The sequence below is a fragment of the Euprymna scolopes genome, chromosome 19 (genome assembly GCF_053919585.1).
Source record: "Euprymna scolopes isolate OS-2025 chromosome 19, ASM5391958v1, whole genome shotgun sequence".
NCBI classification, from domain to species: Eukaryota; Metazoa; Mollusca; class Cephalopoda; order Sepiida; family Sepiolidae; genus Euprymna; species Euprymna scolopes.
This window is the reverse complement of record NC_136500.1, coordinates 42652390-42668086: the sequence shown is the minus strand read 5'-3', so window position 1 is coordinate 42668086 and position 15697 is coordinate 42652390. Positions and strand designations below refer to the sequence as shown.

The window sequence follows — 15697 nt, the reverse complement described above, 5'->3', positions numbered from 1 at the left end:
TATATATATATATATATATATATATGTTGTTTTTGTTTTGGTTTTAGCGATATGTTTTATTATTTACGAAAGTGCATTTTTACTTAAATGCGAGTTGGGAATAATTTTCCCTTTTTACCCAATATGGTAGCCTACATGGGGAGCGGTATATATATTATTTTTAAAATTTAATTATAAAATGTAATTATATATATATTTATATATATATTTATATATATATATATATATATATATATATATATATAGAAAGAGAGAGAGAGAGAGAGAGATAGACAGAGAGAAAGAGAGAGAGCGATAGAAAAAATAAAGCAAGGAGATGGTAAAAATCAGAAAAAAACGAAAGAGAAGGAAAAAGAATTGAAAGAAAAGAATACTCAAAGAAAACGAAAAAGACCATACATTGAACGAGAGGAAAAGGAAGAGAAACGAAAAATAGAAAGAAAGGATATGAACATTTAGAGAAAGCGAAGAATACGCGGTCGAAGTTGTGTTAAGAATAACTTTAAAGACGAAAATGCAAAACTAATACTTCTCCTCCTATCTTTCTTACCCGTTTCTATTGTTTTTATTACACTAATATTATTACTAGTAACCGTTAAGCAACTATAGGTTCGTGATCGATGTTAACCCCAGGTCAAACAGATAGAATTATCATTAATAAATTTCATATTCTCTTGTCAAATCGAATTAATGTAACTTACTAAAAATACACACGCATATTTTAGAAGTATGTATAGATATATTGTAATTCTGCTATTAACGCATGGCATTGACCCCTATTTAAATTATTAATTATAAAATTACTACAATTCATTTTCGATTAATCAAACAATTTTATTTGCAAAAACATACAAAGTACAAAATGCCATGTAGAAGAAAATTATTAGATATTACATCTATATATACTATGGATGTTTGTTTAAGGTTTGATATTGTAGAACACACTGACGTACACTGTATCCGGAAGAAAATACATGGAAAATATGTTTCTGTCGTGACGAAAGCGACAATGATAAATTTTCTACGGGGAGCAACGATTCATGTTGTCTTTGGATGTTGATATTAGAAGCATGAGGAAAGTACTTCAGACCGGGTATATTTAGCCATGGCAATCGGTAGGTGAGAAGGTTTCTTGTAGTTATTTAAGGAAATAAGCTTAGTCTTGGCAGCATTAAACGTTACCAACCTGATACGGACTCACTCCACTACAAAATGTAGGCTGTCCCCAGGAGTTTTATCAATTTATTTATAGAAATTTGCTCATTAGTTTTACCCTCGTGTCTGTTATAGTGCATGGTGTCATCAGAAACTATTCGCATCTCAGAAAAAAATTATCATGGAGATAATTTATGACTATTAATAATAATAATAATAAAGATTCAAGGGTTGATTGCTGAGCCACATCCGCATTTATATCAAGCCATTTGATGTACGACGATCAAGAACAACCTGAAATTTTCTCCTTACTAAGAACGATATAATTATGTTCAATATACATCCAGCAATATGATCGAATTTGATTTTCGTGAAAAAAACATGTCAAATATCTTAGATGTGTCCAAGATTACTCACGTAGCTTCTGCCTTATCCAGTGCCTGGTTTATGAGTTCGGATATGACAGTTAGGATATCTGCAGCAGGAACAGCTTGCCTACATTTATAATGTCGCTTGGATAAAAGTTTATTGTCTCTAAGGTGGAGGACTAGTGGTGGTTGATTAAGGATTCGAAGATTTAACGAATAGAGGGAGAAGATTAATAAGACGATTCATTCAATGTAACATAATTTAACATCAAATAAGTCGAAGAAAAAAGTCGTATTTAATAGAAACTGATTAATCGCATTCGTCAACGCTAAGAAAATGTACGTAGAATAAATGAGACAATGAAATAATATCCGGTATTTTCGAAAGAACCCCTTTTAAACGTTATGCGCAACTTGAGCCAATAATTAATCAATCGATCTTGGGAAAATCGCAATATGGAAGAATAAACATATAAGATAACTGACAATCCATGAGAATGCGTTTTTTAACATAACAGACCAAAATTAACCAATGCGAATTTTCCGAATAAAATAAATCTAACAACTGAATCTACTAGAAGATTGAAATGTCATTTCCATCGTCAAAGTCATTAAAATGTCGTTCATGATTGTTGTCGAATTTAGCGATTTTTATCGACCAAATTATAATTCGATTTCAAATAGATTTATAGCGTTAGCGATATACTTTCACGACAAACAGAGGGAGCGTCGACTTTTAATGAAAGCTAAGGGAAATTTACAAAATATATATATTTACATCGAATTTACAAATAAAATAGAAAAAATATACAAGACATATTTATATTTATACATATGTGTGCGTATATGCATATATATGAAAATACATGTATATTCACACTCACAGACACAAGCACACACACACACACGCATATATATATATATATATATATATATATATATATATATATATTTAAAAAGTTTTTTTTGTGGTACAAAATTTTATTACAGTTTTTAAAAGGATAAGTGGAGTCATTAGAATTTGTGGAAAGATCGATGCAGGGAGAAACAAATAGACACTAAAAATAGTCGAAAACTAATCGACTAAAATAAAAAAAGAACCTCGAGTTACCTTTCGTCCGACCCTAGTCAAGAGATCACGTCGGAAGCGATTAAAATAAAACAATTACACATTTGAAGAATGGAGGCGAAGGCAGGATTGAAAAACATTATAAAACTACACGGGATGAATTAAATGAATACATACCTCGTGGTACATCGTTCATATTTCAAAATCTGGGACTAAATTAAAAAAAACGTTAACTTGCCTGCAAATAAGTGCTGAAACAAAAAATAATGACGCAATGTAGACATTTGTTTCCTCCTTCCCGGTAAATCAGAGCTCTTTAATCAGGTCTAATTTATGTGACAGCTCTTTTTGCGTGCAGAGCGATGGTTTGCGCATTAGTACAGTTACAGCCTCCAAAATATCGAGATGTTGTTTGGGACGGGCCTTGTGTACAATGCGAAAACAGCCATCCGAATATGCTTCACCACATTCTTTATTGTCATACAAGTGCGCACCAATGGATGACCCATGAATAGGTGAGCACCTGGATGTGCTCCCTAAATGCCCGGAAGTGTTCTATGAATGCCCGGATGTGTTCAACAATGTGTTTATTCTAGACCCTCTGGACTTTCGAAGACATGCAGGGACATGTTGTGCCAATCTGACTCTCAGCCGTTGAAACGTAGGACCCACATAGTCAGCATCACACTGACATTTAAATTGATATACAACTAAACTTTTTGTAGTGCGTGAAGTGTATCTTTCTTAAAAGCTGGGAAGGCAGTTTAGTGCCGAACACCACCGAGGATGCACCGCATGGAAATAGTGAGATACAACCGAAGTAATTTTATCGACACACCCTTTACTGATAGAACCAATATAAGGGAGTTTCAGATAAACTGGACATTTAGCCGGACTAAAAGAAAGGATGATATTAAATTTAACAAGAGCTTGGCGAACATGCTTAGAGATTACACCCTCAGGGAAACCATTTTTCGCAAGAATATTAGCTATCTTCTTCAATTCATTATCCCGTTTGCGAGTGGAGCAAATTATGAGAGCACGGTGGATCAGTCTTGAACAAACTGATTTTTCTCCCGGTAGGGGCAGAAGAATCCCAACTTATATAGAGGCCTGTAAATGTCGGTTTTCTGTATACAGTTGTACTAAACCGATTCTCTGTCCTTTCTACAAGGACGTCCAAAAAGGGTAAAGAGTCATTTTGCTCTTTCTCTGTAGTGAATTTGAGTGCAGAATAGAGACTATTCAAATTCAGGAAAAAATCGCTCCGTCGCGAGATTTGAAGATGACAAAAGTCCCATCCACATACCGCCAATAACGGAAAGGTCTAGAGATCCGAGTGAAGAGTAATGCCTCCTGAAAGCCTAAGAAAATATTGGCTAAGATAGGAGCCAAAGGACAGCCGATAGCCACCCCGTCGACCTGTTGATACATTACATCATTAAAGCTAAAGCAACCCGACTTGGTGGCTAATTCTATTAGTTCAAGGAAAATATTCTTAGGAAAAGTGGGAGGGGACAATGTGCTCCGATAAAGCATGTCAGCACATATTTTAATGGTCTCCCCAAGGGTCATTTTTGTGAACAAGTTAGTGACATCGAACGAACATAGAAAGTTAGTTTGTGAATTACAATCCAGTTCCCGCATTATGGCAGCGAAACGGAAAGAATCCACAATACAGTTATCTGAAAAGTTGTTTAGTACAGGTTCAAGGATCTCATACAACCATTTGGCGAATTCATGTTCAGGTGAGCCAATCACGGAAAGAATGGGTCTTAAAGGGACCCCATTGTTCTGGCTCTTAGGAACCTGGTACATTCTAGGTCGCTGAGATCCTACGGGGGGATCCTGTCATAAGTATCCTTATTAATAAATGTCATCCTATGTAACTGGAGGAAACTTTTCTGTAGTTTAACTTCATTGCCCGAAGTATTGTCAACTGATATGTCGAAACGCATCTTAAATTTTGATTCATTGTTTAGAATATCCAACATTTTCCTGATATAATCATTCGAATTGAGAATGACATCAGCACCTTTATCCGGATTAGTAATATGAATATTCTTATTAGTCTGCAGGATCTTGGCAGCTTGATAATGGATCTTAGTCCATGTAAACTCCCGAGTATTGACAGGGGAATTAGCGAATTATGCGCAATTCAGCTAACCTTGCCTTCATATATAAAAATCATCATTGAACCGTGGTTCATGATGTTTGAGCTGTCAGTTAAATATCTCGAATTCGACAAAAGTACTTTCTTTATCAATCCTAAGGGGGGGTGCCCACAGCCAAACCCCTAGCTAATACTACTTTTTCATTGTGAGAAAGACTAGCACAAGAGAAGTTGAATATATGATGATCAACTTCAATCCCTGAACCATGCCTGGCGCGAATAAGCGCAACAAGCCATCTCTTGTTGTTAGAACAAACTTTATTGCTATGGAAATTATCGCTAGTTGATACACATACCGATAAACGTAATCTATCAAAAAAGGTAAAGTTTGACCACGCAATCGACCACAAACAGCGATATTTAGCAATAGTTGAAACAAGGATGCGCTCAAAATTAACACACTAAAGGCACGTCCCAAGTTAATATTTCTAGCTTATATATATATATATATATATATATATATATATATATATATATATATATATATATATATATATATATATATATATATACATGAGGATGAAAGGCTACATTAGAATGGATAATACGTATTCGGCATAGTCTCTAGAATGTGGATTTGGAAAATTATGTAATGAATTATCAATAAACAAATACATAAATTATTGAGGTTCCGAATGCCTGCTTGCCATTATTGTGCAAGTTTATTTGCACCATGGTTTTAGCATTGTTCTCTGTTTTTTAATGTTATGATTCGGATAATTTATTAATTTTCCCATTAGATGTCATTAAAGAGAGCGACTTTTATAATTTTTTTGTATTCAAATTATATATATATATATATATATATATATATATATATAATCATGGGTAAGTGGTTCATAATCGAACGTCAGGAAAAACGAAACAAAGCAAAACCGAAAATTGTTCATGTCATAATAGGTGTGTCGTGATTTTCCTTCAAAATTGGGTAGTAGCTTGTTCGTAATATGTTACAGCGGTAAAATAGTTTGCAAGAATAAACCTTGTTCTTGGTAATTCGTTGTACTTAAGATACTCAAAGAGAAAAATAAAGAATGCTTTGCGGTTTTAAGATGAGCGAGTTCTAGCTGTGAATGTTTTACGTAGTTTGGAGACTAAAATAACGATAGAATAAACATAGACTTGCAACGTTTGTTCATTGAGAAAAGATATGTAGAGAAAATGAAGAGATAGCTTCCACTTGATTTCGAAGTCGATTTTATAATTTGTAAAAAAAAAGAAGAATAAGAGTGGCATGTTAGCAGATAAATCAGTAGCATCAACCTACGTACATTTCTGCTATTAAACAGGTAAAGTAGATCCTCGAGTGAAGTATCCATAAGCGTCTTACAACCTTGAATTAGGAATAAATTAGAGCCTACTCCGGTAATGTTATAGACAAATAGCCAATAATTTAAATACAAAAAAATGATAAAAGTCGCTCTCTTTAATGACATCTAATGGGAAAATTAATAAATTATCCGAATCATAACATTAAAAAAGCGAGAATAATGCTAAAACCATGGTGTAAATTAACTTGAACAATAATTGCAAGCAGGCATTCGGAACCTCAATAATTTATGTATTTGTTTATTGATAATTCATTACATAATTTTCCAAATCCACATTCTAGAGACTATGCCGAATACGTATTATCTGTTCTAATATAGCCTTTCATATTTTATGCCCCGTTTAAGTTAGGGAGTAGTCCTTTTAGACAAAGAATGTCTCTCACATTAAAAACTATCTCGTGTTTTTCACTTAATTGCAGTGAAATTTTTGCAATCGTTTAATTGGTCTTTTTAAAAGATATATATATATATATATATATATGTATATGAGGATGAAAGGCTACATTAGAATGGATAATACGTATTCGGCATAGTCTCTAGAATGTGGATTTGGAAAATTATGTAATGAATTATCAATAAACAAATACATAAATTATTGAGGTTCCGAATGCCTGCTTGCCATTATTGTGCAAGTTTATTTGCACCATGGTTTTAGCATTGTTCTCTGTTTTTTAATGTTATGATTCGGATAATTTATTAATTTTCCCATTAGATGTCATTAAAGAGAGCGACTTTTATAATTTTTTTGTATTCAAATTATATATATATATATATATATATATATATATATATATATATATATATATATATAATCATGGGTAAGTGGTTCATAATCGAACGTCAGGAAAAACGAAACAAAGCAAAACCGAAAATTGTTCATGTCATAATAGGTGTGTCGTGATTTTCCTTCAAAATTGGGTAGTAGCTTGTTCGTAATATGTTACAGCGGTAAAATAGTTTGCAAGAATAAACCTTGTTCTTGGTAATTCGTTGTACTTAAGATACTCAAAGAGAAAAATAAAGAATGCTTTGCGGTTTTAAGATGAGCGAGTTCTAGCTGTGAATGTTTTACGTAGTTTGGAGACTAAAATAACGATAGAATAAACATAGACTTGCAACGTTTGTTCATTGAGAAAAGATATGTAGAAAAAATGAAGAGATAGCTCCCACTTGATTTCGAAGTCGATTTTATAATTTGTAAAAAAAAAGAAGAATAAGAGTGGCATGTTAGCAGATAAATCAGTAGCATCAACCTACGTACATTTCTGCTATTAAACAGGTAAAGTAGATCCTCGAGTGAAGTATCCATAAGCGTCTTACAACCTTGAATTAGGAATAAATTAGAGCCTACTCCGGTAATGTTATAGACAAATAGCCAATAATTTAAATACAAAAAAATGATAAAAGTCGCTCTCTTTAATGACATCTAATGGGAAAATTAATAAATTATCCGAATCATAACATTAAAAAAGCGAGAATAATGCTAAAACCATGGTGTAAATTAACTTGAACAATAATTGCAAGCAGGCATTCGGAACCTCAATAATTTATGTATTTGTTTATTGATAATTCATTATATAATTTTCCAAATCCACATTCTAGAGACTATGCCGAATACGTATTATCTGTTCTAATATAGCCTTTCATATTTTATGCCCCGTTTAAGTTAGGGAGTAGTCCTTTTAGACAAAGAATGTCTCTCACATTAAAAACTATCTCGTGTTTTTCACTTAATTGCAGTGAAATTTTTGCAATCGTTTAATTGGTCTTTTTAAAAGATATATATATATATATATGTATACACACACCTATATATATATATATATGTGTACATATACATACATATATATATATATATAATAGTGATAGGAAGATTCCAATTTTTTCCCGATTCCAATAAAATAACCGATTCCGATTTTTTTTTTTTATAAATCTCTAAATATTTAACTATTAAATTGATAGCCTTTCTCGATTACTGTAGAAACATATGATAATACGCATATATTTTCTCAAACATTAAAACACGAATGTGGTATATATATATATATATATATATATATATATATATATATATATATATATATATACAGTTTTGAAAATAATAAGCGGAAGTCTCTCAAGAGATGAATCCGTTATGTTCAATTCTACAACTAAACCAACTGCATATTTCAGATATGTTGACGACACTTTTGCTATTTTTCCATCGCAAAGTGAAGCGTCGATATTTTTTAATAGATTGAATTCCTTGCATGGGGCTCTTAAGTTCACTATCGAAAGTGAGAAGGACAATTCGCTTCCCTTCTTAAATGTTCTTGTCGAATTACAATTTATAGAAAGCCGACATTTACTGGCCTATATGTGAACTGGTTATCTTTTGTACCTAAATCACGTAAGGTCGGCCTAATTAATACTTTGGTATATAGAGCCCTCATGATTTGATCGCTTAACAGATTAGACGCCGAACTCGATAAGATCAGGGAAATATTCATCAATAATGGTTATCCTGTTGATCTTATTGATGACTGTATTTTCAAAAAGGTTGCGGATTTTAAATCCCCTAAAAAGTTTGGACCTTTGAAATGCCCGGTTTATTTAAAAATATTGTGGATTGGGGAAAAGAGTAATAGACTTTCCAAAGAGATTCGCAGAAGTGTTTACGACTGCTTTTATTCTGTGTCCTTTTGTTTGGTATATACTATGAGACCTGCCTTTCGTCTTTTCGCAAGGATAGTTTGCCTTATATCCAAAATAGCAATATTGTATATCAATTTAAATGCCAGTGCGATGTTGGTTATGTTGGACGAACATCCTTGCACCTTTTGACTCGTATAAACCAGCATGTTCCATCGAAGATCAGAAAAGGGAGGATGGGGTCTAGTGGTCTCCCTCCTTCTGCAGCCTTGGACTCTGCTATTGGTCAGCATTCGGTTGACAACCCGTGCTGTGCCGATGGATATGAAATAGAATGGTTCGGGGTGCTACATAGAGCGGACTCCAAAAATCATTTAAAGATTTGGAGTCTGTCTCTATTGCGGTGCGTCAACCTTCTTTGTGCCGGCAAAAGGAAACATCCAACGCATTAGGGAACTTTGAATCTTTTCTCCCGTTTTTTTTTTCTCCCTCGTTGTGCCAATATTTTAATCGTTTTTTAAACGTTAATAAATTTATTTTAGTGTCCCCGTATTTTTGGCACATTCAATAAGTTCCCCATTAGACCTCTTTATTTTCGACATAATATTATTTTGTACGCTATCGATTTTCTCCTGATGAGATGATAGCCGAAAGAGCTCTTGAGAAACTTCCGCTTATTATTTTCAAAACTGTATACAAATTCTGTACCTCTAAACATTTATTTAAATATATATATATATATATATATATATATATATATATATATATATATATATATATATATATATATAAACGTTTGCTGGCTCAGCGTGTTGCGAGATCAAACATGGTTTCGGTGACGACGAATTGTTACCACCAGCCCAGAGTGCTCCAGCAATATCTCACGATAGCACCAGGCTTTGTTCGATTGCTTTCACTCTGTGATTGATATATCCAAGTTGATGCAGGGAGAGGGTTGTATTGTATTCTGCCTTACTATGTTTTTGTCTGACGGAGAAAAAGAAACAGGATTAATCAAGAACGTAGACGTTCTTTGGCAATAAAACGTCATATGATTTTCATAGAAATGGAATAGTTTTCCAGCCATTTCTGACACATTGATTTCATATCTTTCTATGTTTCGTAAAATGAACCGATATTAGAACAATTAATTTTTTTTTTCAAATTAAGGACCAAATTCCTACATTCAGATACCAATCCGTAAACGTTATTTTACTTGGAAATACGAGCCGCCTTTCTAAGTCAAATGCAACATGCCGGTCCGTACAGCAATACCAACGATGACAATATTTGCCTACTTTTACTAGAATATAGTCTACTACTTCTTTTTTTAACTAAATTACTTACTCTACTAGTGAAATTTTGAGCTTTATTGCAGTCGCACAGCATATCTTCTAAGATGTATACTAATTGACCGCCCGACGTTTCCCGATTCTAAACTATGCTTAAATATTACATTTTTATTAGTTAAGATTTCGTATATAATATTAAAGGCATTCACATTATTGATTATTATATTGTACGCAATATTTAGTAGTGATTTTTAAAGTTATTTTGAAAAAGTATTACATAGGTTCCATGCGCTAGTGTTTAAACCAGAACAAGTAAGTCTCTAGCGGTATGCGATATCATTTAGCCTAAATGAAAAGAGTTGACCTATGACGACTCTACCAAACTCGCCGTCAATTTTGGGTATAAACACCTGAAATTTTAGATGTAGGTTACCTGGATATGGGTCTAAATTTATATATATATGTATATATATATGTATATATATACATGTATATATATGTATATATATACACATATATATATGTATATATATACATATATATGTATATGTATATATACGTATATGTATATATACATATATATATGTATATGTATATATATGTATATGTATATATACATGTATATATGTATATGTATATATATGCATATATATGCATATGTATATATACATACATCTATGTATATGTATATATATGCATATATATGTATATGTATATATGCTTATATATGTATATGTGTGTATATAGATATATATATATATGTATCTATATATATGCATATATATATGTATATGTATATATATGTATATATATGTATATATATATATATATATATATATATATATGCACATAAAGTTATGAACAGTACTCGGGACCCTAGCAAAGTTGGGCTGAACTGCTAGTCTATATTTAAAGACGGAGATATGTAGATATATACGTACTTGTTTATCTATATATTTATCTGCCTCATACGATTATAGGACAATGGAAGTCTATTTGTGCGAAGCCAACCGTGACAGATGCAAGAATCGAGTTCAATATTGCCGGCTGCAGGCATAGGGCAATCATCGTCGTCGCGATACAATTCAATCCTTCATCGATAGATTATGATGGTGCTAGTGATTGGTCTAATATGGTTTCCTGTTGCCGATTTAATAACGGTGGTAATTCAAGCAAAAATGGCATCTTTGCGGGAAGGGATCTTTTAGCCATGAAAAGGAGGAGGCACGCGAGGTAATCTACGTCCGCAATATGTATTAATTTTTGTATGGATTAAGCCGACGGCTTTGCCTTCGGAGGTTATCAATGGAGAATATAAGGTGGATAACGTTTAGATTAATAGTTTCGCAATATATTCTTCATACACAAATATATATATATATATATATATATATATATATATGTATATATATATGTATATATATGGGTGTATATATACATATGGGGTGTATATATATATATATATATATATATATATATAGTGTATCTAAAAAATGAGTACATCCTTTACACATTCCTTCAAATATTTAATTATATCCCTTCATTGGATAACACTAATAAATGATTTTTGAACACAATAAAAAGTAGTCTATCTGCAACATATATAATAGCGGTAATTGATTTCCCCCTAAAAATAACTATAAATTTAGCCCTTAAAAGTGGAATCCCGGGCAACAAAAGTGACTAGACCCCTTATGAAAAGTTGTCAATATTAACATACAACATGTCAACTCACAGACACACACACAAAATATATGTGTGTCAAAATGGTATATATATATATATATATATATATATATATATATATATATATATATATATATATATATATACCGTTTTGACAAAAAAGTTCTTGCGGTTTTAACCTTTAATCTGAAATGAACATATCATGGGTCAAACAAAAATATCTATTAACATAAGCACCATCAGAATAAAAACATTTTACCAATTCAAAACAATTGTATTTATGTCAGTAACGTAAATACCTTTTGTTAGCGTTTATGTCGCTCAAGGCGTTTTTAATATCGCTTAGGTTTTTCAAGCATTTCTCACCCAACAAATTGTCGAGGTGCTAGAAAAAGTTAAGTCGATTGGTAACAGGTTTAGAAAGTATAGCGGATGGTGCAGAGTTTTGCAGACCAATTCGTTCATCTTCTGCAGGGTCAGTTTATCAACGAGCGGTTGGTATTCTCGTGAAGTAGAATTTGACCTTTACTGTTGACGAATGCTGGGTATTTTTGTCTAAGTTCTTGATGCATTTCACCTATTTGTGGACAGTGCATCTCCGCCTTAATTATTTTGTTTGCATTAAAAAAAAATGTAATATATGAGATCGGTCATAACTCTGGCTTCGGGAAGTGTTGTTGAGCTTCTCCGGTATCTAACTACTTAGCTGAGCGACACCAGTTGTCGTAAAGAACAAACTTTTATCGCATATCACAACTTGGTCGAGAAACCCATCGTTCTTGTTGCGTAAAAATAAGGGAGATGACATTTCATAACAGCGTTTTTTATGGGGGTCGTTGAATTCGTGAGGAATCCATATATTAAGATTTTTGCCTTTCTAATCTCTCAAAGAGTTGTGCGTGGATTGGCTCGACTAAGATGCTTAAGTGATCATTGTCAACATCAATTACAAGATCAATACGCTCATCACCTTAAGGACTTTCGTCGCCGCCACAAAATTTCTTAAACCACCATTGTGCTGTGCGTTCAGTAGCCGTTGCTGGGTAAAATGCTTCGGTGATATCGTTTCAACCAATTTCGGACTAGGTTTAATTGAAATAAGAAAAGTGTGCGAATTTGCTTATTTTTCCATCCTGTATTAAACATTCTGAAAAGAATGTTCAATCTTTAAAAGCGATTATAATTTATGCGATTCGATGGGGCAAATACCGCTCTTTAAAACGATATATAAAATAAAAGTATTATAACGAAAACTTGTTTGAAAATACAATATTTGAAATAAAAATAAAAATATCCGCCAGAACTCGCTTCTCACCATTATATATATATATATATATATATATATATATATATATATATATCATTGAGATTTAAAATATAATAAATGTATATAAATATATATATATATATATATATATACATTTATTGTATTTATAATCTCAATGATATACAGTTATTTTCCGATTTCTATGATCAAGTAAATTCACTGAAAACGTTTTAACTTTTACTGCATATACATCAATAAAGTTTACTCTAAATCCAATGTATATATATATATATATATACATATATACATATATATATATATACATATATATATATATATATACATGCTTTTAATTATACTTTATTTGTTTTACACGAATGACGTACAAACACCAAAGAACTCAGATATAACAGGGGATATTTTACTGTGAAAAAGTTTCAACGTGTGGTTTATTTGTTTATTTCGGAATATATGGGATGTACTTTGTTGGAAATTGTTGGGACTCATATGATTCACAAAAAAACGTTATAATTAAATATATAACTGGGACATTATCAGAGAGAAGACTTAAGTAGTTTTAGTCGCACTGGGTGCGTTTTTGTGTTGATGATACAATGTTAAATCTCATAGAAGTATCGCCATGCTTTTGGATATTAGTTTCGAAGCTAAAGGTAGGAATCTATTTTAAATTAAGAAGGATATCTTTTCTGAAATTATGAATTATAGGCGGCTTATGTTTTCTTAAACTTTATTTTCCCGTCCAAAGTCTTTATAATTGAAAGAATTCGAAACTAACTGGAATATACCAAAGTGCCATGTTTTATTTTCTATAATTACAGCTGTGCTTACGAATGTTTTAGTTTCAAAACAATCGTAGAAAATTGTCACAAATGTGGGTAATATCATTCATAAAGTATAATAATAGCTGTATATATTTTATCATAATAAGTTTGCTAGTTAAAAGGCTTTATAATATATGGAGTAAGAAACTAATATTTTCGATAGGTTTCAGTTGATTTTACTGCATTTCCGCCACAACAACTAAGTAGCTCTAAAATCCACACTAATCATTTGTTTTTCTTACAGTGGTAGAGGCTTTGTATAGAACTAGTCACACTTTTCTTTTCTATTTTTTTTACTCATGTTCACCCCTTACAAAGCATATCGCCACTTGGACATAAGGGGCTACTATTTGGGGCCATGTCTAGGAAAGATTAATAATATATTTGTTTATGCAACATTGGAACTTCTGCATATTAGTACAGCCAAGGAAGCAGGTAGCAGGAAGGGAATTCAAAAGTCTAGCTGGTCGAGGGAAGAAACTATTAGAGTGGAAATATTTCTGACATTTAGGGACATAAACAGTGAAGGGGTGAGATCTTATTGCTAAGCGGGTTTGTCGGGGATATGTACGTCGAGGGGGTAAAAGTGAAACAAGTTCATCAGAACACATTCCGTTAAAATATTTGTAAAACAGGCACAGTGATGCAACATTGCGACGATAGGGGCATAGGCTGGAGGTTCGTTGATAAAGTGAGACCGGTTAGATTGACAACTCTATTTTGAACTTTACCTAAAAGATACTAGTGTTAGATGCACCAGCCCAGATGTGGCAACAATACTCCATGCATGGGCAGATGGAAGCTTTGCAAAGGTACAGGATACTCTCAGGCGTGAGTAGACTTCAAGCTCGATCAAAGGCACCCACCTTCTTTGCAACAGTTTTTACAAGGTTCTATGTATTTGTTCCAGTTCATATTGCCCACAAATGTTAGGCCAAGGAGTTTGAAGGTAAAATTATCAGGTAGGTTGCTATTTTTCATAGATATAGGGGGTTGGAGAGGCGTCTTGTAATTGTTAAAGGGGAGCAGTTTAGTTTTACTAGTATTAAATGTTACCACCCGTTTGCGGCGCATTCCACTATAGTCTGGAGGAAATTTTCTAACGATTCTGCTATCTAGATTTATGTACATCTGTTCTTCCCTCATGCATGTTATAGCTAGATTGATAGATAACTATACCCATCTCGGACACAATATTATCAGGAAGGTCGTTTGTGAATATCAGAAATAATACTAGTTCAAGGATCGACCCTTGAGCCACCCCCGCATTAATGTTATTCTGCTTGGATGTACGTCCGTCAATGACAACCTGTATGCTTCTATTATTTAAGAAGGATCTAATTATATTTGGTATATATTTAATTATCATTAGTAGCCCTTTATGCCAGACTTTGTCAAAGGCTTTTAATATATCCAAGGCTACAACGCTGGCTTCGCCCGGCTTATCCATTACATGGTAAATGCGGTCAGTGATAACTGTTAAAATATCTGCAGTAGAACGACATTGCTTGAATTCATACTGTTTGTCAGAGAGAAGATTTGATTTTGTGAGGTTGTGGACTAGTGCTTGATTAATTCAGGTCCTAAAGATTTTAGCGAAAACTGGGGGAGACGAATGGGAGGTTAATTAATAGGGCCTGTTCTTTCACCAGAATTCTTGAACACTGGTACCACAGAGGCCATCTTCCAGCTACTAGGGAAGCAAGATTCAGCAAGGCATTTATTGTAGAACTTGGAAAGTATAGGGGCTAGCTCGGCTGCACATTTCTTAATTAGTATAGCTGGGATGAAGTCAGGCCCACACACCTTTGAGGTGTCTAAGTTTTTTATGATATCGAGATCATAAAAGAGGGTGATTTATAACATCATCTAATGTGGTTTCA

At 32.9% G+C, this 15697-nt stretch overlaps 1 protein-coding gene across 1 annotated transcript; it reads right to left on the bottom strand.

Moving 5' to 3' along the window:
* Positions 1-3843: 3843 nt before the first annotated feature.
* On the bottom strand, positions 3844-4410 carry LOC145240208 (uncharacterized). Its single transcript, XM_080103793.1, has one exon. The coding sequence runs from the start codon at positions 4408-4410 to the stop codon at positions 3844-3846; it is 567 nt and encodes a 188-aa protein (XP_079959919.1).
* Between the last annotated feature and the right edge of the window lie 11287 nt (positions 4411-15697).

What these genes read in the sequence shown, in the direction of transcription:
- LOC145240208 (XM_080103793.1), bottom strand. Translation starts at nt 4,410, where the DNA reads ATGTACCAGGTTCCTAAGAGCCAGAACAATGGGGTCCCTTTAAGACCC.